The sequence below is a fragment of the Acomys russatus genome, chromosome 8, assembly GCF_903995435.1.
Source record: "Acomys russatus chromosome 8, mAcoRus1.1, whole genome shotgun sequence".
NCBI lineage: Eukaryota > Metazoa > Chordata > Mammalia > Rodentia > Muridae > Acomys > Acomys russatus.
Window position 1 is genome coordinate 2032821 of NC_067144.1, and position 22889 is coordinate 2055709.

The 22889-nt window shown below is 42.2% G+C and overlaps 1 protein-coding gene across 1 annotated transcript in view; it reads right to left on the reverse strand.

The window, feature by feature from the left end:
* Positions 1-22889, reverse strand: part of LOC127193302 (sperm-associated antigen 6) — a 67865-nt gene that overhangs the window by 10629 nt on the left and 34347 nt on the right. Inside the window, exons 5-10 of the mRNA XM_051150595.1 lie at positions 20201-20406; positions 18692-18865; positions 17138-17290; positions 14828-15019; positions 7679-7795; positions 3624-3769 (exon numbers count right to left, since the gene is read on the reverse strand). Of these exons, the coding sequence (XP_051006552.1) occupies positions 3624-3769; positions 7679-7795; positions 14828-15019; positions 17138-17290; positions 18692-18865; positions 20201-20406 (988 nt within the window). The remainder of the gene's footprint in view (positions 1-3623; positions 3770-7678; positions 7796-14827; positions 15020-17137; positions 17291-18691; positions 18866-20200; positions 20407-22889) is intronic.

Below are 22889 nucleotides of genomic sequence, written 5' to 3' on the forward strand. Positions count from 1 at the left end.
CAAAAATGACAAGCTTGCAGAGGAAGAAATTAGGAAAGCCACACCCTTCACATTAGCCATAAGCAATATAAAATATTTAGGAGTTACTCTAACTAAGCAAGTGAAGGACTTGTTTGAAAAAAATTTCAAAACCCTGAAGAAAGAGATTGAAGATGACATGAGAAGATGGGATGATCTTCCTTGCTCATGGATCAGGAGAATTAACATACTAAAAATGGCCATTCTACCAAAAGCAATCTACAGATTCAATGCAATCCCTTTCAAAATATCTACATAATTTTTTAAGAATATTGAAAGTTCAATTCTGAACTTCATATGGAAAAACAAAAAACCCAGAATACCTAAAACAATCTTGTGCAATAAAAGGTGCTCTGGAGGAATCTCCATACCTGATCTCAAACTGTACTATAAAGCAATAGTAATTAAAACAGCATGGTACTGGCACAGCAACAGGCTGGTTGATCAGTGGAATCGAATCGAAGACCGAGAAATGAATCCACACACATATGGCCACTTGATTTTTGACAAAGAAGCCAAATCCATTCAATGGAAAAAGGATAGCATCTTCAACAAATGGTGCTGGTCTAACTGGATGTCTATGTGTAAAAAAAAAATGCAACTGGACTCATATTTGTCACCTTGCACAAAACTTAAATCCAAGTGGATCAAAGACCTCAACATAAAACCAGAGACACTAAGTCAGATAGAAGAAAAAGTGGGGAAGAGCCTGGAACATATTGGCACAGGAGACAACTTCCTGAACAGAACACCAACAGCCCAGGCGTTAAGGTCAACAATTAATAAATGGGACCTCATAAAGCTGAGAAGCTTCTGTAAAGCAGGAGACACTGTCAAGAGAACAAAGTGACAACCTACAGACTGGGAAAAGATCTTCACCAACTCTACATCTGACAAAGGTCTAATATCCAAAATATATAAAGAACTCAGGAAATTAAACGCCACCAAACCAAATAACCCAATTGAGAAATGGGGTTTGGAACTAAACAGAGAATTATCAACAGAGGAATATCGAATGGCTGAGAAACACTTAAAGAAGTGCTCAACCTCCTTAGTCATCAGGGAAATGAAAATCAAAACAACTCTGAGATTCCATCTTACACCCATCAGAATGGTTAAGATCAAAAATTCAAGCAACACCACATGCTGGCGAGGATGTGGAGAGAGAGGAACACTCCTTCATTGCTGGTGGGAATGCAAACTAGTACAGCCACTTTGGAAATCTATCTCGTGCTATCTCGGAAAATTGGGAATAGGGCTTCCGCAAGACCAAGCTATTCCACTCCTTGGAATATACCCAGAAGATGCTCCAGCACACAACAAGAAACTTTGCTCAACCCTGTTCATAGCAGCCTTATTCATAATAGCCAGATCATGGAAACAACCTAAGTGTCCCTCAGTAGAAGAATGGATAAAGAAACTGTGGTACACTTACACTATGGAATACTACTCAGCTATTAAAAACAAGGAATTCTCGAAATTTGTGGACAAATGGATTGAGCTAGAAATGATCATAATGAGTGAGTTAACCCAGAAGCAGAAAGAGTCAAATGGTATATACTCACTTATATCCGCATACTAGCCCAAGGAGCATGTCCCATGAAAGTCTTCACTTACCAGGAAACTGGGACAGAGGGGAAGACATCCTATTGGAACTCTAAATGAGAGAAGCATGGGAGAATAGCAAAGTAGAAGGATTCAGAGGGTCCTAGAAATCTACAAGAAGAACATTATGATAGGCAGATTTGGGCCCAGGGGTCCCGCTCAAACTATGGCACCAGCCAAGGACAATACAGGCCGTAAACTTCAAACCCCTACCCAGATCTAGCCAATGGACAGGACATTCTCCACAGTTGAGTGGAGAGTGGGGTATGATTTTCACAATACTCTGGTGCCTCACATTTGACCATGTCCCCTGGAGTGGGAGACCTGGTAGCACTCACAGGAAGGATAGCAGGCTACCAAGAAGAGACTTGATACCCTATGAGCATATACAGAAGGAGGAAATCCCCCTCAGGAACAGTCATAATGGAGGGGAGTAAGGGGAAAATGGGAGGGAGAGAAGAATGGGAGGATACAAGGAATGAGATAACCATTGAGATATAACAATTAATAAAAAATTATTTTGAAAAAATGAATTTGCAGGTAAATGAATAGAATACAAACTCCCTGAGTGAGATAACTCAGACTTCAAAAGACAAATATTTTATGGGATTTTTTTTCTTATGTGGATGTTAGCGTGTGAGCTGTTAATGGATGTGCTACAATCCATATAACCATAGAGGCTAAGTACCTATTAAGGACTGTTTTAGTTAGGGTTTCTATCGCTGTGAAGATACACCATGACCACAATAACTCTTACAAAGGAAAACATTTCAATGGGCCTGGTTTACAGACATGGCACTGAAGGAGGAGCAAGAGTTCCACATCTGAATTGGCAGGCAGCAGGAAGAGAGACAGTGGGCCTGGCTTGAGCATTCCAAACCAGTGACACACTTCCTTTAACAAGGGCACACCTACACTAGCAAAGTCCTATCTCCTAATTATTCCACTCCATGGGACCCTATGGGGGCCACTTTCATTCAGATCCCCACAAGTACTAGAGAGGAGGAAAGGATCTCCCAAGAAAGGAGGGTTAAATAGGAAAAGCTAGAGAAAAGAAAGATAAGAAGATTGAGTGTAGTGAGGGACAACTAATACTAAGGGTCATTTGAAAACCCATGTGAAAACTTATCTTTGTAGAAGCTTCCTAAAATATATACATATATAAGAGAAATTTAAATAGAGTTACCAAATAATAGTGAAGACAATGCTCCAATTAGACATTTTATGACACCAAAAAAAGTCTCCAGTGCCAGAAATGAGCTGATTTCTTAACCTGAGTGCCAAACATTGGATGAAGTCCCGAGTCTTGTGGAAAAGTAGGGGCATAGATACCCCCAAAACCTCACAGGCTATTACCAAGGCTACTGGTTGCCCTCCATAGCCCAATGATAAGGTCCTATTGCTGAAGACAATGCTGAACATATGTCACCAAACATAGAGAAATTGATCTGCTAACTAGGATATTCGCCCTTACTGGCTAGCATTCCTGGTACTGGAAGGTACTCTGCACAGTACCAGAGAAGAAAGGCAATCATCAATATCATTCAGCTACAAACTCTGCTACCTACAACAAGAGATGCCTGTAAGATATACTGGTGCAATATGTTATGGGAGTGACCAATCACTTTCTGATTAGATTCAAGGCCCACTCCATGAGATAAAACCCATAGATGACACCAAAGGGGGCCAAGAACCTGAGACTAGCTAGTTCATGGCTCCTTGGGGAAAAGCAAATACTATTATTCAGCTAAAGAAACATAGCAATAAAACTACCCTTAATGATATTCTTCTGTTTCTATATGTGCTCTTGCCTAGCAAGCATAAGGCCCTGGGAACTGATATATATATATATAATTTTCATAAGGGAAAAGAGGTTAGAAGAAAGCTGTATATTGGCCTCGCGTAGCATCTCAATGTCCGCATGTTTGTGTACGCCACATAAGGCTGTGTTTGAAGACTGGGAGCACTGTGACGGTGCACGCCTCAGTCCACCCTCTCACCTCACTATCTCCTCTGGGTAGCAGTTGTTGATGCTGTTGATGTATTCCTGCAGGAGAGAGCCCGGCTCTGCCTTTATCTCCTGGACCTTTTTAAGGCCGCCACTCGTCACGAAAAGCCGCCGGGCTTTGCTGTCATGCGGCAGAACCTTGAAGGGAAAGTGAACAAACCAATCACCTCTTCTTTCCCAAGTAAGAGTTCTACTGCTGAAAATAACTTGGTAGAGGGTCTGTTCTCAGTGTATCTAGAACATAGTACGCCAAACTTGCCGGTAATTGGAAGTAAACTACCCTCTTTTGAAAAGTATATTAACTTTTTATGTTGTAGAAATGGACTAAGGCACTGAACATGAGCAAAGGGAATGTTATCCCCTCACACATGAAGTCTAAGCCCTCCGAAGTCTCACCACCCTCAAGGAAATGAAAGCCAAGCTCCTTAGGACGGCAGAAAGGGTCCCTTGTACCCGTGCCCTGAATACCTCGCCAGGCTCCTTGCCAGGCAATCATCAGCTGAAGCCGTGGCTCAGGAGCTAAGAGGGCAAATGCTGTGGCACCTGTCTCGTCTCTCCAGAATGCCTCTTCGCCACACAGACACCTCCCCACCTGCCTGATTAAGTCCTACGCAGTGTTTGTGTGCCTAACCTTTAAGAAAATACTTGCTGTGTCTAGTAGCAGAGACACGTAATCTCTGCACACAAGCCAGAGGAGCACAGGCCGGGATGACTAGGAATTTGAGGCTAGCTGAGGCTACACAGTGACTCCCAATTTTAAAAAAATTCAAGGTCTAAGAGGTAGAGACCAGTGGCAGAACAAGTTCCTAGGTTTGATCCCCAGACTGAGAGAGAAGGGTCGGGGGACACGGAGAGGAACCTTTAAGAAACTGTAGCATCTACTGGGAGCAAACATCCTCAAAGACACATATATAAATGACATAGCATCTTTCACTTGACTTTGGTGGTCCAACTTCCATGTATTCTACTAATTTTTCTCTTTTCTGTCTAATACTTTCATATAATATATTTTGACAATTTTTCCTTTCCCTCGCTCCTGCCGGAGCCTCCCTATTCCCCTGCCCATCTGACTTTGTTTCTCTCTGCTCTGCAAATGAATTTTACTTTTTAAAATATTAATCTGAGCTGAGTAGGGGCGGTCAGTGGTGGTGCTCTTGCTTAGCGAGCATAAGGCCCTGGGTTCAGTCCCTGAACTGCAAAAAACACATTTTTTTTTCCATAAGGGAAAAGAGGTCTGAAGGAAGCTGTATATTGGCCTTGTGTAGAATTTCAAAGTTCACATCTTCACGTACTCCATATAAAAGCTGTATTTGAAAATTAAAAACATTGTAATACTGAACTCTGTCTCTCTGTCTCTGTCTCTGTCTCTCCTCTCTCTCTCTCTCTGTGTGTGTGTGTGTGTGTGTGTGTGTGTGTGTGTCTTTCTGTCTCTCCCTTGTCTCTCTGTCTCTGTTTCTCCCTCTGTCTCTCTCGGTCTCTGTGTGTGTGTCTCTCTCTGTCTCTCCCTCTGTCTCTGTCTCTGTCTGTCTCTCCCTCTGTCTCTGTCTCTCTCTGTCTCTGTCTCTCTCTGTCTCTGTCTCTCTCCCTCCCTCCCTACCTCCCATCCTCCGTCTCTCTCTCTGTAACACAAAAGTGACTTTTCTCTGCTCAGTATGAACCTTCACCATTGGAGGTGAGTTTTTATGTTAGTGCCAGCTGGGCAAGAGCGGCGTATCTCCATCACTGACTAAAACATGGAAGTGTGAGCAGAGCTGCCATAGAGCAGCTCTCTGAGGGTGGCCCCCTCAGCCCTTACTGCTCATTCAAGGGGTGACCAGGTCAGCCACTTCTTATGTAGTGCTGAAAACATGGAAGTGAAAAACAGATCAGCTTTCTTCATTTAACAATGTAATATTCCATTTGCGCTGTGTGGTTACTGGGATTGTCACATCGCCAAGAGGAAAAAAGAACGTTCCGTCCCTTTCCTGAACTCAGGAAAGCAGAGTGCAGGGCGTTTGTTACACAGAGCCTTAGTCAGAGGGGGCTTCGTCCAGGGAAACCTTGTTTCCAATAGCAACGATGCCTAAAGGTCAGCTAAGCAGAGAAGTCGAGGCTTTCAGAGGAACAAACCCCAGAGTCTGCTTTAAAACTTAGGCTGACAAGCCGGGTGCAGTGGTGGGCACTTAGGAAGTGGGGACAGAGGGATCAGGACAGGTTCCAGTCAGTTGCAGAACAGCATGCAAACAGCAGTCTCCTTGCTGTGGCTCCATAAGACTATTCAAATGAGTATGTCCTCTTCTATTAATTAGCCCCAAGTGGCAAATGCCCCGACCACTCGAAATCTTTGTTTCTTTTTTATTTTTATTTTTTTAATTTTTTGTTTGCTTGAGACAGGGTCTCACTATGTAGGTCAGGCTAGCCTGGAACTTGCTATGTAGACCAGGCTGGGCCTGAACTCACAGAAATCGGCAGGCTTCTGCTTCCCAAGTGCTGGAGTTAAAGGTGTGTACCAGCATAATGAGTCTGAATATTTTATTTATTTAAAATAATATTTGGTTATTTCTGTTTTTTTAAGTTACTTAATGTGTCTTGAACTAAAATAAATTCTTAGTATACACGATCTCATTTAATATTGACAACAAAAAGCACTTATTATTCCCACCTTACAACTAGCCAGACTAAGGTTTTTAAGGGTCAAGACTTGGACAAAGAATTAGAATATAGCTGGGGTTACACTCCAGTTGCAAAGCATTTGTCTAGCATGCATAAAACCCTGGGCACCATGCCAAGCAAAAACCAATAACAATAATCCCACACAAAACCACTGTGGCACCAGACATGCTGGTGCATGTCTGTGATCCCAGCACTCAGAAGGCAGAGATAGGTGGATCTCTGTGAGTTCAAGGCCAGCCTGGTCTACAAAGTGAATCCAGGACAGCCAAGACTACGCAAGGAATCCTGTTTCTAAAAACAAAACAACCCACTGTGGCTGGTGACTTATGTGGACTCTTTTTCTCCATCAAAGACATAGAGCCCATCTCATTAGTTCTCAGGAGCCAAACACTGTGTCTGACCAACTATGGCCATCACAGGGTCGTCCTTTGTCAGCTGGTAGCCACGTTTCTCAGCTGAACGTGTCTATCTCACTGTCATTTACTTACTGTGAACTTGCAATCATCTACAAAATATGACAGTCACATTTGTTAATTTTTTTCATAAAGCTGTGACTATGCCGATCCAGAGGCATGGCCCAGCAGGTAAGAGCACTGGCTGTTTCAGAGGACCTGGCCTCCATTCCCAGAACCCACACGGTGACCCACAATCACCTACAACTCCAGTTCATGTAAGCTGTACCCTCTGCTGACCTTCACGCGGTGCACAGACATACATGTGAACAAATGCTCACATACATAAAGTAAGTTTGAATTGAAACATTTTTAAAACAAATGAATATGGCTAAATGACAGAATCTGTAGTAAAGTACATAGAGTTTCTGAGAAATAGTACAGGGGCTCAAGTTTTTCTTTTTCTTTCCTTTTTTTTTTTTTTTTTTAAATAAAGATCTTTGTTGTGGTCCTAGGTGTCTAAGATTAAAGGACACTGGGAAAGATGAAAAGATACTTATCAATTTAAAGTAGCAGTGTTGGGGAAAATCGCCTCTTTGAACTTATCATCATCAACAACTTTTTTTTTTTTTACTGTGTGTGAACACGGACATGTGTGGGTCAGGAAACACATGTGGAAGCCATAGAACAGGCTCTCAGGTTCCATCCTTCCACCATGGTTCCAAAGGATGCCAGTCAGGCTGCCAGGCTTGAGTGGAGAGGACTGAGCCATCTCGCCAGACCAATTGTGATGCTTTATGAGAATAATTTTTAAAAAGCAGCCGGGACGCTGTATGGAAAACGTGGAAAAGGAGGAAGAATTCTAGCTGTCTACGGGTTTTCACCTATGCATCTGTGTTAATGCATATTGGTGGGGGTGAGAATTAAATACTAAAGCCCACAGTCCATCTTACGAAGAGAACAGGGAGAGCAAAATGCCGACAGACGGCTTTCCGTTCCTTACCTTACTGAACTGGCCAACGACATGCTTCAGGATATTGGGAGGCGCATCATACAGGAATGGCTCAAGGGCTGGCAGGTAGGTGCATTTTTGAAGGATATTCTTTATGGCTTTTTTACTCTGTTGAAATACAAAGCAAAAAATGCATATGAAAGTTTAATAGATAGCCTATATTCCTAGATTTGAAAATGAAACCAGTTTGCTGATCTAACCTGCAGTTGTTACATTTTTTTAAAGTAGTTGTATAAAAACTATTTTGACTGGCTTTTATCATAGAATTCTTTGACATTAATCTTCATGCTAAACCTTAAAACATTAAGTGAATTCTGGCCACTTCTGCTGACATGTGCCAATTCAGCAGAGCCTTGTGTTTTCTGCTGGATTGTGCTGACGCTATTGATTTGTGTTGCTGTTTGGTGTTTGCTATTTGACGGGCCTGCTGGTGTCCTGACAATGAAGAGCGGAGTCCCCGGAGGAGCCACTTCTGAACAAGTCCACAACCTCCCCTTCCAATTAACCTTCTTTCTCCTCTACCTCTTGTAGGTGTGTGAGAAGGGAGGTAAATGCATTTAAGAACCCTAAATAAAGTAGGTTTTGGGGGAAAAAATCTAAACTTTTCCCTATCTCCAGGCATCTACTAACCTACTTTCTGTCTCTATAAATATTTTTCTGGGTAATTCATGTGGATTAAATCATCATATGTGTAAATTTCCCGTGTACTTTACCATGTTCTATACTATATTGTTTCTTTTCATTATATACTAGAATTCCAACATACGTGTTTAACACATTTTCTTCTTCCAGATGATGGAAGAACAACTGTTTCCATTTTTGCTACTATGAATATTGCTGCTATCAAAATATATATAAAGTGCTGGTGTAGAAAAATATTTTAATTTCTTTGGGTAGAGACATAGGAGTGGAGTTACTGGATGGTTTCTCTAGTGGCCAGTGACACTGAATGTCACTGTGTGTGCTGATTGGATATCTGCCTATCCGTGGTGACGTGTGCCATCATGTTTTGGCCTATTGTCTCACTGAGTAGACCGTTAAAAGCTCCTTTCACATTTTGAATACAACCTTTTTCTTGAAAATATAACTTGTATATCTCTGCCCTCCAGAAGAGACTAGAGCAATACACACCCAGCTCTAAAACAACAGGACTGCCAATATGAACTACCATACCCAGCAAAGCTGTTTGCCATAGTTGAAAGAAAAAGAAAATGTATCTGTGATCCAAACACTCTAGCAGAATTCATGTCCAGAAGATCAACCCTAAACAAAATACTGGAAGCAATGTTTTAAATGTAAAGAGAAATAAGCACAGCCAAGGGGCTGAGGAAAGAAGGTAGGCTACAGTTACTAAAATGAGACGTACTACTGAAAAACAAAGACAGCAACAGCAAAAACCAACAAGTGACTATAATCAAGGCATAACCTTCAATTATAACTGTAAATATTAATGACCATGACCATAACTGTACAATCAAAAGACACTGGTGGACTGAATAGATTAAAAATGAAAATTCATTCATCTGTTGAAGGACATCTAGGTTGATTCCATTTCCAGTATAGGGCAGCTATGAAATTTGCTGAGCAAGAATTGCAGTACATATATGCAATGGAATGCTACTCAGCGGTAAAGAAAAATGAAATCATGGAAATTTTCAGATAAACAGTCAGGCCTAAAAAATTACATTGAGTGAAGTAGCAGACACCCTAGAAAGAAAAATCTGTATGTTCTCTCTCACCAGAGGTTCCTAGTTCCGGATCTTCAGCTATGAGCATATAGCATGAAACCAGCATGTAACACAGAAACCAGGAAAGTGTATAGCGGCCATGGCAGCAGAGAGGGGTGACTGAGAAGGGAATAGCAGGGTACAGGTGAGATGAAGCAGGAAATGGCTAAAACAGTGAGACATCTTCAACTGGGGAGAAGGGAGTGAGGTCAGTAGAAAGAGGAGGGACAAGGGACCAACAAAACCAAGGCTATTTGATAAAGCCAAAAATTCGTATTTTATAGTTCCCCAAAACTATGCACAATGTACACACACACACACACACACACACACACACACACACACACACACACACACACTTCCTCTCCATGGTTGATGAAGTAGTCTAAGTGACTTCCAAGACAATATGGACAACTGATGTAGACCTTGCTTGCCTCTCAGGGGTTAAGGGTGAGCCCCTATTGCTGAAGACACTGGACACTTGGAATATAGGACTCTGATGGTTCAGAAGGCCTGAACAGAGAGTTCTCAAAAAAAGAAATAAAACAACTGAAAAATATTTTTGAAACTATTCATCATTTTTTAATCATTTAGGGAAATGCAAATCAAAATAACACTCAGAGTTCATCTTACCCTACTCAGAATAGCAAAGACCAACAAACAAACAACAACCAATCCTGGAGTGGATATGGCAAAAAGGGAACCTTCATCCACTATTGATGGGATTACAAACTTTGCACAGCAACTCTGATAACCAGTGTGGAGAATTCTCAAAAAGCTAAAACTAAATCTGCCCTATGGCTCGGCTAAACCACTCCTTGGCATATGTCCAAAGGATCTGACATCCTACTCCACAGATCCTTGCTCAGCCATGTTCATTGCTGCTCAATTCACAGTAGCTAGGAAACGAAAGCAATATGAATACCCTTCAAGTGACAAACGAATAAATAATGTAAATGTGGTAGGTATACACAATGCAACACAACTCAGCTATAGAGAAAAATTAAAATGTCAGGAAAATGGGTAGAAATAGAAAATTAAGCTAGGTGTGGTACCTAGCTTCATCCCAGCTGTCGGGGAGGCAGAGGCAGGTGGATCGCTGTAATTTTGAGGCCAGCCTGGTTTACAAAAGCGAGTCCAAGACAGCCAAGGCCTCACAGAGAAACTCTGACTCAAAAGAAACTTAAAAAGAACTAGAAAATTAGTATTTTTATTAATATAATATTATTGAGATGCCCAGTCCCAGAAAAATGAGCACTGCAGGTTCTCGCTCATCCACATTCTTGCCCCAGATCTTCATAGGTCGGTGTGTCCCCTGGAGTAACCACAGAAACTCGGAAAGTAAACCTCAAGCATGTGGTGGGGGCTGTAAGAGCATTAGAGGGGGGACTAACGGGGTACCAATGACATAAAGTGACAAGTAGGAGAGACTTAATTGGGACAGGGAGAGAGGAGAGAAAATAGAACTAAAAATGTTTGAAAAGCCAGAAGGAATTACATACATATATATATATGCTATTGGAGAACTTTTAAATTTTTTAATATTTTATTAATTTATTCATATTACATCTCAATGGTTATCCCATCCCATGTATCGTCCCATTCCTCCCTCCCTCCCGCTTTCCCCCTACTCCCCTCCCCTATGACTGTGACTGAGAGGGACCTTCTCCCCCTGTATATGCTCATAGGGTATCAAGTCTCTTTTTGGTAGCCTGCTATCCTTCCTCTGAGTGCCACCAGGCCTCCCCATCAAGCCATAGACTACCTAACAACAACAACAACAACAACAACAACAAAAAACCAGCACCAGATATAACCATGAGAATTCCCTCCACTTTGTTGGGCAGGGGAGTCCAAGAGACTACCAAACCAATATAGGCTATTGCTGTTGCTCTTGGTTGCCTCCCAGGGACTGAACACAAGTCTCTACCACACAATGCTCAGACAGAACGTGGAGTGCTAGAGATGAATCTGCCATGACACGCTCCCTCATGAGGTACAGCTTTCATAATACCAAGAGGTACTCTACAAGTCGCCAGTGGAGGGAAGGAACCAGTCATCTTACCCAGCTGTGATGCCTGGGAACCACACCAGTAGCCACGTGATGAAATATCTCTAAAGGCGCAAGAGTGGCACTAATATCTTGGCAGTAAATAATAACTGTCTAGTTGGACCTAAGGGCAGCTAAAGAGGAGAGGAAGTGTGCCTAGTGCCGAGAAGCTAGCCGGCTCCCCGGGGCTAGTGAGGTCACAGACTGTAGAGGAGAACTTACTACCGCAAACATTTATGCAAACGCTTGTTGTGCATGTCTTCAATATCTTGTTTGTATTTTGCCCAGATGGCCTGTCAGTTGATCAGTGTTGGGCACTGAGCTGTCTACCACTGTTGTGCTGAGGTTCAGCTATAACTTTACCCGTAGCAGTGTGTGGTTTTTGAAACTGTGTGCCTGTGTTCTCCTAGCATCCTCTGTCCCCTCTCGCCCTTGCAGTCTTTCTGCCTCCTCTTCCAAGGGGGTCCCTGAGCTCAGAGAGGAGCTGTCTGGAGCTCTCCAGTACAGATTGGCTCTTTGTGTACTGTGTAGCTGCGCATCTCACGTCTGTTCCCGTCTGCGGCAGGAGAAAGCCTGTCTGGCAGCGACTGGATAAGGCACTGAATCTCATTAGAAATCATCTTACAGATGTTTTTAGACTAGTACTGCTTGGTTTGACGCTAGCTCTCTGGGCTACCTAGTCTCTGGCTCTTGGTTACCCAAGCAATGACTGCTCCCACAAGTTCTGGGCCACCACTGCCCTGGCATATTTTGTAGGCAGGACAGATTGGAAGTAAAGGGTTTTGTGGCTGGTTTGGTGTCCACATTTCTCGTTCGGTGGCCTGCAAAGTAACTTCCCACAGCAGAGGGACATAGGGATGAGGGCTCCATGCAGGCACCTGCTCCACTTCTCCAAGTTCAATGAGTTGTGTGGGTGTTTTCTCAACAACAGGACCCTGCTATAAATTTGTGGAGAGCCGTCATTGTCTTAACAGCAGCCTAGGTTGTTTAGGGACTCGTATGGGATTCCTTGGCCAACAACTCAATTGAATGTAACCTAGTCCCACCGCTGGCAGCCTCAGCTGGCTGTAAGAGATGGCCAGCGGGGACTCTGTTACTAGGAGTCCTCATTAGAGTCGCCTTCATAGATTCCAGGAAGAGTCCACTACATTAGGTTTCCACACCACCTCCCAAGTGCCCCCTACTTCCAGCTGTCTCTCCCTCTGCCCCATCTCCCCTCAACATGATTACCCTTCTCCTGTATCCACCCCTAGTCCACTCATGGAATCTGCTACCTCCTTGTGTGTCCCCAGATCCTTCCTCTTTACCTAAGCTCTCTTTGTCTATTGATTGAAATACAGAGGTTTAAACATTAATCTTTGGTGATACTTTTGCATTTTGTCACTATATTGAATACTATTTTAATTACGGACTTTAAATGACTAAAATGGATGGTATATGAATTTTATCTCAGTAAAACTTCTAAAAATGAAATAACTAACACAATAGGTATTAATATTAAATATTCTAGAAATAGTATACAATAGGTACTAAGATAAAACATTTAATATGGATTCCTCTAAATCAAAACAAATAAAAAGCAGACAAATATTTTCATAACAAATAACGGTAAGCTTATCAGATAAAATACCTTAGTTTTTATTGAAGAGTTTGGAATAAGACAGGAGCAGATAGATAGTGACAGAATGGAAGAAATGCTAATTGATGGCTGCTCTCTGGCTTTCCGAGACTGGAACCAATTAGGGATTAGGGACTGTTTATAGAAAGAGATTGGTTGGTTCTTTTCATGTCAACTTAACACAAGTAAAAGTCTTTTGGGAAGAAGGAATCTTGATTAAGGAAAATGGCCCCGGCTGATTGGTAAATCCATCAGGCATTTTCTTGATTAATGACTGAAGTCGGAGGGCCCGGCCCGCTGTGGATGATGCCAACCCTAGGCAGATGGACCTAAGTTGTATAAGAAAGCCACGAAGGGCAAGCCAGGAATGAGGGTTCTATCATGGCTTCTACTTCAGTTCCTGCCTCTAAGCTTATGCCTTGAACTCTTTCCTTCAATGGGCTGAAATCCAGAATATAGTAGTCAAATAAATCCTTTCCACCCTGAATTGGTTTTGGTCACATTACTTTATCAAAGCAATAAAAACCTTACTAAAATGGTGACATGACTTTGGGTCAAAATGAACATCCACATGGCCTTATAGTCTGAAAGCTGCTACAGAATGATAAATGAAAATACCACAAGACAACACCTGATGTTTTCAGATACAGCTTTCCCCAGTGAGGTACTATCAAATCAAGCAGAATTGACCAAACTACGTTCTAAATCTGTAAAACAACAGTTAATATAATTCAAGAGACTTTAGAGAACGGGGAAAAAGAATGATGGCGTTCCTACAGTGAAAGATGTTGGGGTGAACTAAAGTCTGATTTGACATTGTTAAGATCAGGGACTGGAAACTGCTCATTTCTCGGTTTAGTATCTAGAGAAGCGGCTGGAAGCAAATACTCAATTTCGGTTAAATAAACCACATTTGATAAACTAAAACATATTAGAAAGGAGAGTCAGGGATGACAAGATGACTCAGTGAGTCGAGGTACTTGCTGCCAAGTCTGAAAACACAGATTCAATCTGCAGGGACCCACACGGCGGAAGGAGAGAATGAACCCCACATGCTGTTCTCTGGCTTCTGTATATATGCCATGGTGTGTGCATGCACAAGCAGGTGCACGTGCGCACACACATACACACACACACCACACACACACACAAATAACTTTAATAAAACTATCATGAAAATAATTCTTCATCAACAGAAATGTAGAATTTATAAAACAACATTGATTTTTATAAACAATTTGATATCTGGAGAGAATGTTTTTTAAAACACATGCCTAAATTATTGGTTTTTTTCTTTTAGTTTTTTAAGACAGGGTTTCTCTGTTACACAGAGCCCTGGCTCTCTTGGACTTTCATTGTAGACCAAGCTGGCCTCAAACTCACAGAAATCTGCCTGCCTCTGCCTCCCAAGTGCTGGAACTAAAGGCATGCACCACCATGCCTGGCTAAGAAAAGTTATCTTAATTTTTCTGATTATTTTCTATCTTTATTTTCAAGACAGGGTCTTACATAGCTCAAGTTGACTTTGGAATCACTAGGTAGCCAAAGATGACTAAACTTTTTACCCTTCTTATTCTACCTTTAGTGTCTAAGTTTATATACTTAAATTTAATTTTCATTTATATTTCTTGGTTTAGAAAAATAATGCCCATCAAAAAGTAAAAGACTTTATATCACATATTTAAAAAAAAAAAAAACTAGTCCTATCTAACAAATCCTCCCAAACCATAAAGGCCAGCACTCACTTTCACCTGCAGGTCCTCAGAGCTCTCCGGTGACATGTACAAAGAAAGCAGAACTGGCAGAGTGTTCGTGACGGCCACAGCCCTGGCATGCTCTGGAGTGTGTCTTCCCAGCTGCCCTAAGGCCCAGGCAGCAGCAGCTTTAATGTGGTCTTCCGGTTCTTCTGACAGGCAAATTGACAACTGGGGCACACCCTGTGGGAGACCCAAAGAGCAAGTGTTACACGGAAAGCCAGAGCAGACGGCATGAATCTTCCTTGCCTCTCCGACATCGAAAGAAGACATTTTGGCCTTTGTTCCTTTCTCCTACATGGTTCAAGAAATGGGCACATCACAAGGAATACCACTGACCAAGTCAACAAACAAATTAGATCCAAACTGCATTAAGCATCTGTAATGAGATAACCTAACTATCTTTATATCCTTATTAGCTTTTACTCCACTAATGGAGGGATGGTCAAAGGAACAGCAGATGCCACACACCACACAATACCAATTGCTACTGTGACCAAATAAAACTGATTAGGATCATAAAACTTTTATTTTCCCTGTTTTAAAAAGTTAACCAAGGAGCCAGGTATGGTGGTGCACACCTTTAGTCCCAGCACTCAGGAGACAGAGGCAGGCAAAACTCTGGGTCCAAGACCAGCCTGGTCTACACAGTGAGTTCCAGGGTTGTCAGAGCTGCACAGAGAAGCCCTGTGTCAAGAAAACAAACAAAAAAAGTTAACCAAGGACTGAGGGTAGAACCAAGAGTCTTTGCCTGGCATATGTGGAACCCTGGGTTCAATCTTCATCAATACACACACACACACACACACACAAATTTAATTTTTACCAATTACAGTAAATCTGAGAACAAGATTATTATGGTAGACTAAAATTGAAATAATATGAGCAAGTGGAATATATCCCACTAATATCTTTCTTTCTTTATTAATTTTGGTCAACTTAAGTCCAGCTTTGCTCATCCTAATGTGACTGGATGCCTACGTAGGAATGAATCCTTCAGCTAACACCAGAAGTATGTGCTTCCATTTTGTCTCCTAAGCACGAATGTTAACAGGACCATAAAAACATCACTAACCACAGCACCCCAAGCACACCACTTCCATCTCCAGGAAACTGAGAAACCAAAGGAAGGACTGGCAACCACAGCCACCCACCACAAAGGAGGGAAGCTTCCATGCTGCCTGAGCTGCGTGCCCAGGAAGTGATCAGCCACCAAACTTCCATCGTCCTTTCCCTGGTGACATCCTTACAGCAACTCTTATAAAAGGACCACCACTGCCCTAGTCACTGTCACAGCCTGCGATAACAGAAGTACAAACACAGAAGGGCGGGATCAAAGGGCAGAGCATCCCGCGGAGCAGGCAGAAGATAACAATCCCAGGCTGCTCTTCGTTCTGACTGGCAGGAATGGCAAAGCTCTCATGTCCTGTGTGGGGACCAGCAGTAGGTCATCTGTGCTGGAGGCTCTCTGTGAGCACACTGCCTCAGAAGCATTCTTCAGGAGATCAATAGGTCTGGACCAACACATTCTGTGAGCACCTACTGTGGTCCCAACCTGCACTACATAATGAGTTTATTCAAAAATAGATTGATATAAACCCAAATAAAAAATTTTTAATCTCGCCAGAGCAATGAAACAAGAGCACACCCTTGCTATCTGCTGTTTGTACACACGTCCAACTTCAGCCTGAGGAAAGAAACCCATTTGTGAGAGATGTGTCCATATCTACGTGACAGGAAATGGAAGAATATAGAGACCATTGAGAGCAGAGAAAGTGACTAGTGGTCAAATCATTTGTAATGTGTTTATTTGGTTTGGTTTGGTTTGGTTTGGTTTCATATTGTTGAGACAGAGTCTACTATGAATACCCACTGACTGGAATTCATGAGATTTGCTCAGCTCCGTAGGGCCAGGATTAATGGCGTGGGTCACAACCCAGTTATGACCTTTTGTAACCACAGTGTGCTTGGCATGTTTGTAAATATGCAAATTAGTTGTTTAATATATACATATACTTAACAGATAAATTCCATATAACTGTAATACTTAAAGGCGGTAATAATCATTGGTAGCAAACACTGAATAAAACAATTTTTTCTGTGATCTTAGCCAATTTTCTAGTTCACTCTAGGAAACATGCCAACAAGCACTGAATTCAACAGTAAAACAACTAAAAAAAAAATGGGTAACTTTGTTTTTTGCTCTGTTGAGTTATATTTTCTCTTCTGATGGCGAACATCACCTTACGGTTCTACCTTACAACAGTCTAGTGCATCATGAGGTGTGGAACAACCACACACCTTGGAGATGATCACCGCCATGGCCAGGTTCTCAGAATGAGCAGCTACGTAACCCAGCATCATGATGCCAGGCAACCGGATGTTCCCTTTGCAGGACCCAATGCAGTCAATCACAGCAGCCACGCCTCCTGCATTAACAATCAGCTGTGAAAGCTGAGGGAGAGAGAACAAAAGCCCAGATTACATAAGATGATCTTTAAATACAGCTTGACCACACTTTATTTAGGACTTAAAAAAACAACTGAAAAAAATATAATTAAATAAAAAGAAAAATATCCTGCTCCAACTATGGCACCAGCCAAGGACAATACGTGCAGTAAACTTCGAACCCCTACCCAGATCTATCCAGTGGACAAGACATTCTCCACAGTTGAATGTAGAGTGGGATCTGACTTTCACAGGAACGCTGGTGCCCCATATTTGACCATGTCCCCTGGATGGGGAGGCCTGGTGGCACTCAGAGGAAGGATAGCAGGCTACCAAGAAGAGATTTGATACCCTATGAGCATATACAGGGGGAGGAAGTCCCCCTCAGTCACAGCCATAGGGGAGGGGAGTAAAGGGGGAATGGGAGGGAGGGAAGAATGGGAGGGTACAAGGGATGAGATTACCATTGAGATGTAATAGGAATAAATTAATAAAATATTTTTTAAAAAGAAAAATAAAAAAGAATAGAAAAGAAAAAATAAAATAAAATAAAAAACAACTGATAAAATTGAGCTGTGACTTAGAGAAACTATTGTACCTTCCAAAGAGATATGCAAGTCTTGCGGTTGAGAGATAGAGGAACCTTATTCTGTAGTTCAGTTTCCTTCACATCAGTGTCAGAAGCTTTATCCCTCCTGTCATGGATGTTAGAATCCTTCATCAAGACACTAAGTGCAGAGCGATCTCATAACTAACTAATTACTCAGCTTATATTAATCACTGAAAGCTCGGACATTCAGAATAGTCTAATCTACTTGCCTCTTTGCTGGCAATGACTGCTAAGCTGATTGTACTTCAATCACAAAAAAAATCCATACAAATAAAGATATATGAAACATGGGGACTAATATATGATAAAGTTAAAACTGGCTAAGCAAAGCATGCACACACAAAAAAAGGATAAAACTTCAGAATCAACACAGGCTTGCTTCATGGGGTTTTTTTTCCCGTATGTAAATCAACTGATACTTGGCCAGGGCATCTTTATATTCTGAACCGACCCAGAAACATAACATATCATCTCACTGCTCCTAGATGACACAAAATGTTGAACATGGCAGAGTTCCACATTCCTTACAACTAGAAATAGAAAGCTGTAAATGACTAGAAACTGGATGTTAAACTCCAGCTAGATTAATAAAATTCAGCAGTTCTCAGCTGAAGGGGATTTTACACCCTACAGAACATTTGTTTAGCAATGTACAAAGTTACTTTTTGGTTGTTACCACTTGGGAGAGAGGTAATAGAGCTATCTAGTGGGCAAAGGCCAGGAATACTGGTGTTCACTAAAACTAAGAGCAAGTGCACCTTGAAGCAAGCTGTTCAGTTGGTTTTTGTTTTTTTTACCTCCGGTGTATGTTTAGCGATCTCTCTAATTAAAGTACAAGCATTTTTCTTCACGTATTCATCTTTGTCCTTCAGGCAGGTAAGTACAACAGGGAAAATCTCTGCTTCAACGACCATCTCTGCCAGGTCCACAGAATGTTTTGCAATCTGACTGAGAGCTGAAAGGACCTGCCGCTGTCAAGCAAAAATGAAACAAAAGTTATACCGAATCCAACAGTCCCCCCCCCCCCATAATTCAGATATAGTTTTAAAAGATTTCTGCTAGTCCCGTGCAGTGTTGGTTGTGAAGGCATAAAGAAATTATGGAGACCAGCTAAGGCTTGGAGCTGTGTGGCAGCAACCAGGCCAGGCTCCTGGTGAAGACCCAGCCTCAGTTACAGAGGAATCCCTGGGGCTGCAGGGGTCTTTGGGCAAAGCTGAGGCGTGGCACCAGGTGGCAGGTCAGAGGTACTGAAGAGACCATGGGAAGCCATTCATTGATGACAGTACAGACTCAGTTACAGTGGAGACGCTACCATATTGGAGCGACAAAGGTGAGCAGCAGGCATGGAGTGAAGCTGGCCTAAGCCTACCAGGCCGGCTGTGTGTGCTACAGATGGCAGAGGTAGAGAGGGGCCTTCGGGGACCAGATATCGTGCGTGAGTCCCAGATATCAGCCACTGAGCTATACTGTTGGGCACTGGTTTTACTTTGATCTGATGTACCCTGGTTTTTCCATCTTGGAATAAAAAGAGTATGTAATATATTTTTTACATGAGCCCACAGTTAATAAGAGACTTTGGATTTTTAAAGAGACAGTGAGGTTTTACAGTGCTGGAGTTTATAAAGCCTAAGGGACTTTTGAGATTGTACTGTATTTTATATTATGACGTTAATGTTAGGTCTTGGGGACAAACAAGAAAGAAAAGGTTGTCATTTAAAGTGATGTGTTTGTATGTCAAAGTTGACGGGTATGGAACGTTGTAGTTAGCTTCAGTTCTCAACTCGGCATAACCCTACAGTCACCTGGGAAGAGGGAACATCAAATGAAGAATTTAACAGATTGTATTGGCCTATGGACACATCTGGGGGCAGTGGCTTAGCTGCTACTTGATGTAGGAGGCTTCAACTCAGTGTGGGCAGTGCCATCACTCGGCAGACAGACCTGAGCTGTGAAAGAAAGAAGCGAGGCAGGACCGCAGGCCGGTGAACGGCATCCTCTGTGGCCTCTGCCTCAGTGCCTGCCTCCAGGTCCCTGCCTGGAGCTCCTGCCCCGGCTTCCCTCAGTGATGGCCTCCTGGTGTTTTTATCATAGCAGAAGAGCAAATGAAACAGTTTTCCCAGTCATATCTTAACTGTATCATCCTAATAGCATTATTTTCACATATTAGAAGACAAACTGCATAATATATTTGTATGTTTTCAATTACATGTACTAATTCTTTTACTGTATATGACTTGTGCGTGTTCCCATTTTCTTAGACTATAAAAGCACCGGCTTATCTGCCTCTTCGCGTCTTTTTATTTTACCTTCAGTTTTGCATCAGGGTTGAGGATCATCTGGGCCAAGTGGGCAATAGCTCCTGCGTCCACCACCGTCTGCGCTAACTCTGGAGAGTGCTTTGAGATATCACTGAGGGCTGAGGCAGCGATCCTTTTCAAAGCAATTTCTGGCTCCTGGATGCACAGAACTAAAAGAGGAATTGCTCCTGCATCCACCACAGCTTGAGATAATTCTGTAGGTCCAAGAGAAGTTAGTGAGTGAGGGTGGGTGACTGGCTCTTGAGCAAGCTCTCTTTCACGGTGACTAACACAGGGGATGGAGGAAGTGATCTCCCACACACCATATCCACCTGAAGGAAGTGAAGAGAATGCCAAGCATGATGGGTATAATTCATTTATATGATATTCATATCTTCTGTTAGTTATTGACCGCTGGGCATGGTGGCACATGTCTCTTAAAAAGGTGAGGCAAGGAGATCAGGAGTTCAGGGCCAGACTCAGGTGCATAGTAAGTTTCAGGCTAGCCTGGGCTACAAGAGGCTCTGTCTCAGAAATGCAAATCAAAATACTCCGAGATTACACCTTACATCTCTCGGAATGGCTAAGATCAAAAACTCAAGTGACAGCACATGCTGGCGAGGATGTGGAGAAAGGGGAACACTCCTTCATTACTGGTGGGAATGCAAATTTGTACAATCACTTTGGAAATCACTATTTGGCTCTATCTCAGACCCAGCTATTCCACTCCTTGGAATATACCCAGAACGTGCTCCAGCACACAAGGACATATGCTCAACCATGTTCATAGCAGCCTTATTTATAATAGCCAGAACCTGAAAACAGCCTAAATGTCCCTAACTAGAAAAATGGATAAAGAAACCATGGTACATTTACACTATGGAATACTACTCAGCTATTAAAAACAAGGAAATCCTGGACATCTGAAACCTCAACAATGGTTGTCCTGGTGTGCGTGTGTGTGTGTGTGTGTGTGTGTGTGTGTGTGTGTGTGTGTGTGTGTGTAAAACAATAATAATTGTAAAATGCCATTATTTTGAGGGGAATTGTGAGTATGTGCTAGAAGATGTGGGGGAAGTAGGTGGGAATGATAAAAATACAGACTTGTGTGAAATTCTTTTTTAAAAATACTAAAAAGGTTAAATTCAACAAAAAATTAATTTGACTTAAATTAATATCTTCCTAATATGTGTGTAATGGCATGCAATGTGCCTAACTTACATTTGTGTCATGAAGATAGTCCGCATTCACCTAACTCACATGTTTCCAATCTCATACATATTTATATATTTTTTATTAATTTATTCATATTACATCTCAATTGTTATCCCATCCATTGTATCCTCCCATTCCTCCCTCCCTCCCATTTTCCCCTTACTCCCCTCCCCTATGACTGATCCTGAGAGGAATTACCTCCCCCTGTAAATGCTCATAGGGTATCAAGTCTCTTCTTAGCAACCTGCTATCCTTCCTCTGAGTGCCACCAGGTCTCCCCCTCCAGGGGACATGGTCAAATATGAGGCACCAGAGTACATGAGAAAGTCATATCACACTCTCCACTCAACTGTGGAGAATATCCTGTCCATTGGCTAGATCTGGGTAGGGGTTTAAAGTTTACTGCCTGTATTGTCCTTGGCTGGTGCCATAGTTTGAGCGGGACCCCTGGGCCCAAATCTGCCTATCATAATGTTCTTCTTGTAGGTTTCTAGGACCCTCTGGATCCTTCTACTTTGCTATTCTCCCATGCTTCTCTCACCTAGAGTCCCAATAGGATGTCCTCCACTCTGTCCCAGTTTCCTGGTAAGTGAAGACTTTCAGTAGGACATGCCCCTTGGGCAGATATAGTGCAGATATAAGTGAGTATATACCATTTGACTCTTTCTGCTTCTGGCTTAACTCACTCATTATGAGCATTTCTAGCTCAATCCATTTGTCCACAAATTTTGGGAATTCCTTGTTTTTAACAGCTGAGTAGTGTCCCATCATACATGTTTTATAAGAGTAAACAAGTCTTTAAAATACAGTTAAGGCCGGAGATGAAGTTCAGTGTAGAGCACGTGCTAAGCATGACTGAGGCTCTGAGCTCCATTCCATAAATAACTAAATACATAAAATAAATACATGCAGACATACATGCAGACATACATACATTAGCAAAAACACAATCATCTTTTGTAAAACAACTACTTCTCTTTATACTCCCACACGTCCTGTCCTTTACACAGCAGGGGTATCTGCATACATGGACTCCCAGCAATTATGACAATCTGTATATACACGACCTGTGCAGCCTCAGCCAGACCACATCCCAGCATGGATGGGGAGGCAGACAAGAAGTCCCAGCCCTAGCCAAGGAACTCTCTTGGCAAGTGACAGCCGTTCGGACAGGCAGAGCTGGCTGTCTTGTAGAGTGTATTTCCTCGTGAATTGACCATGCTCCAGCTAAAGATCACACATACAGGAATATATGAGCAGCAGAAATTGGATTTAGTGGATATGTGAAGAGATATGATATAAAGTTGGTGGATGTGGAAGGACGGGTCGGGGTATCTGGGAGGATACAACCAAGACAATATGACATCTCCAAAAATCAGGACCCAACTGTGATATTCCTTGACTTAAAAAAAGTCCTTTTAGCTGAAGCACAAAACAAAAAATTCAAAATAGCAATTATGAATATGCTCAAAGACCCTAAAGA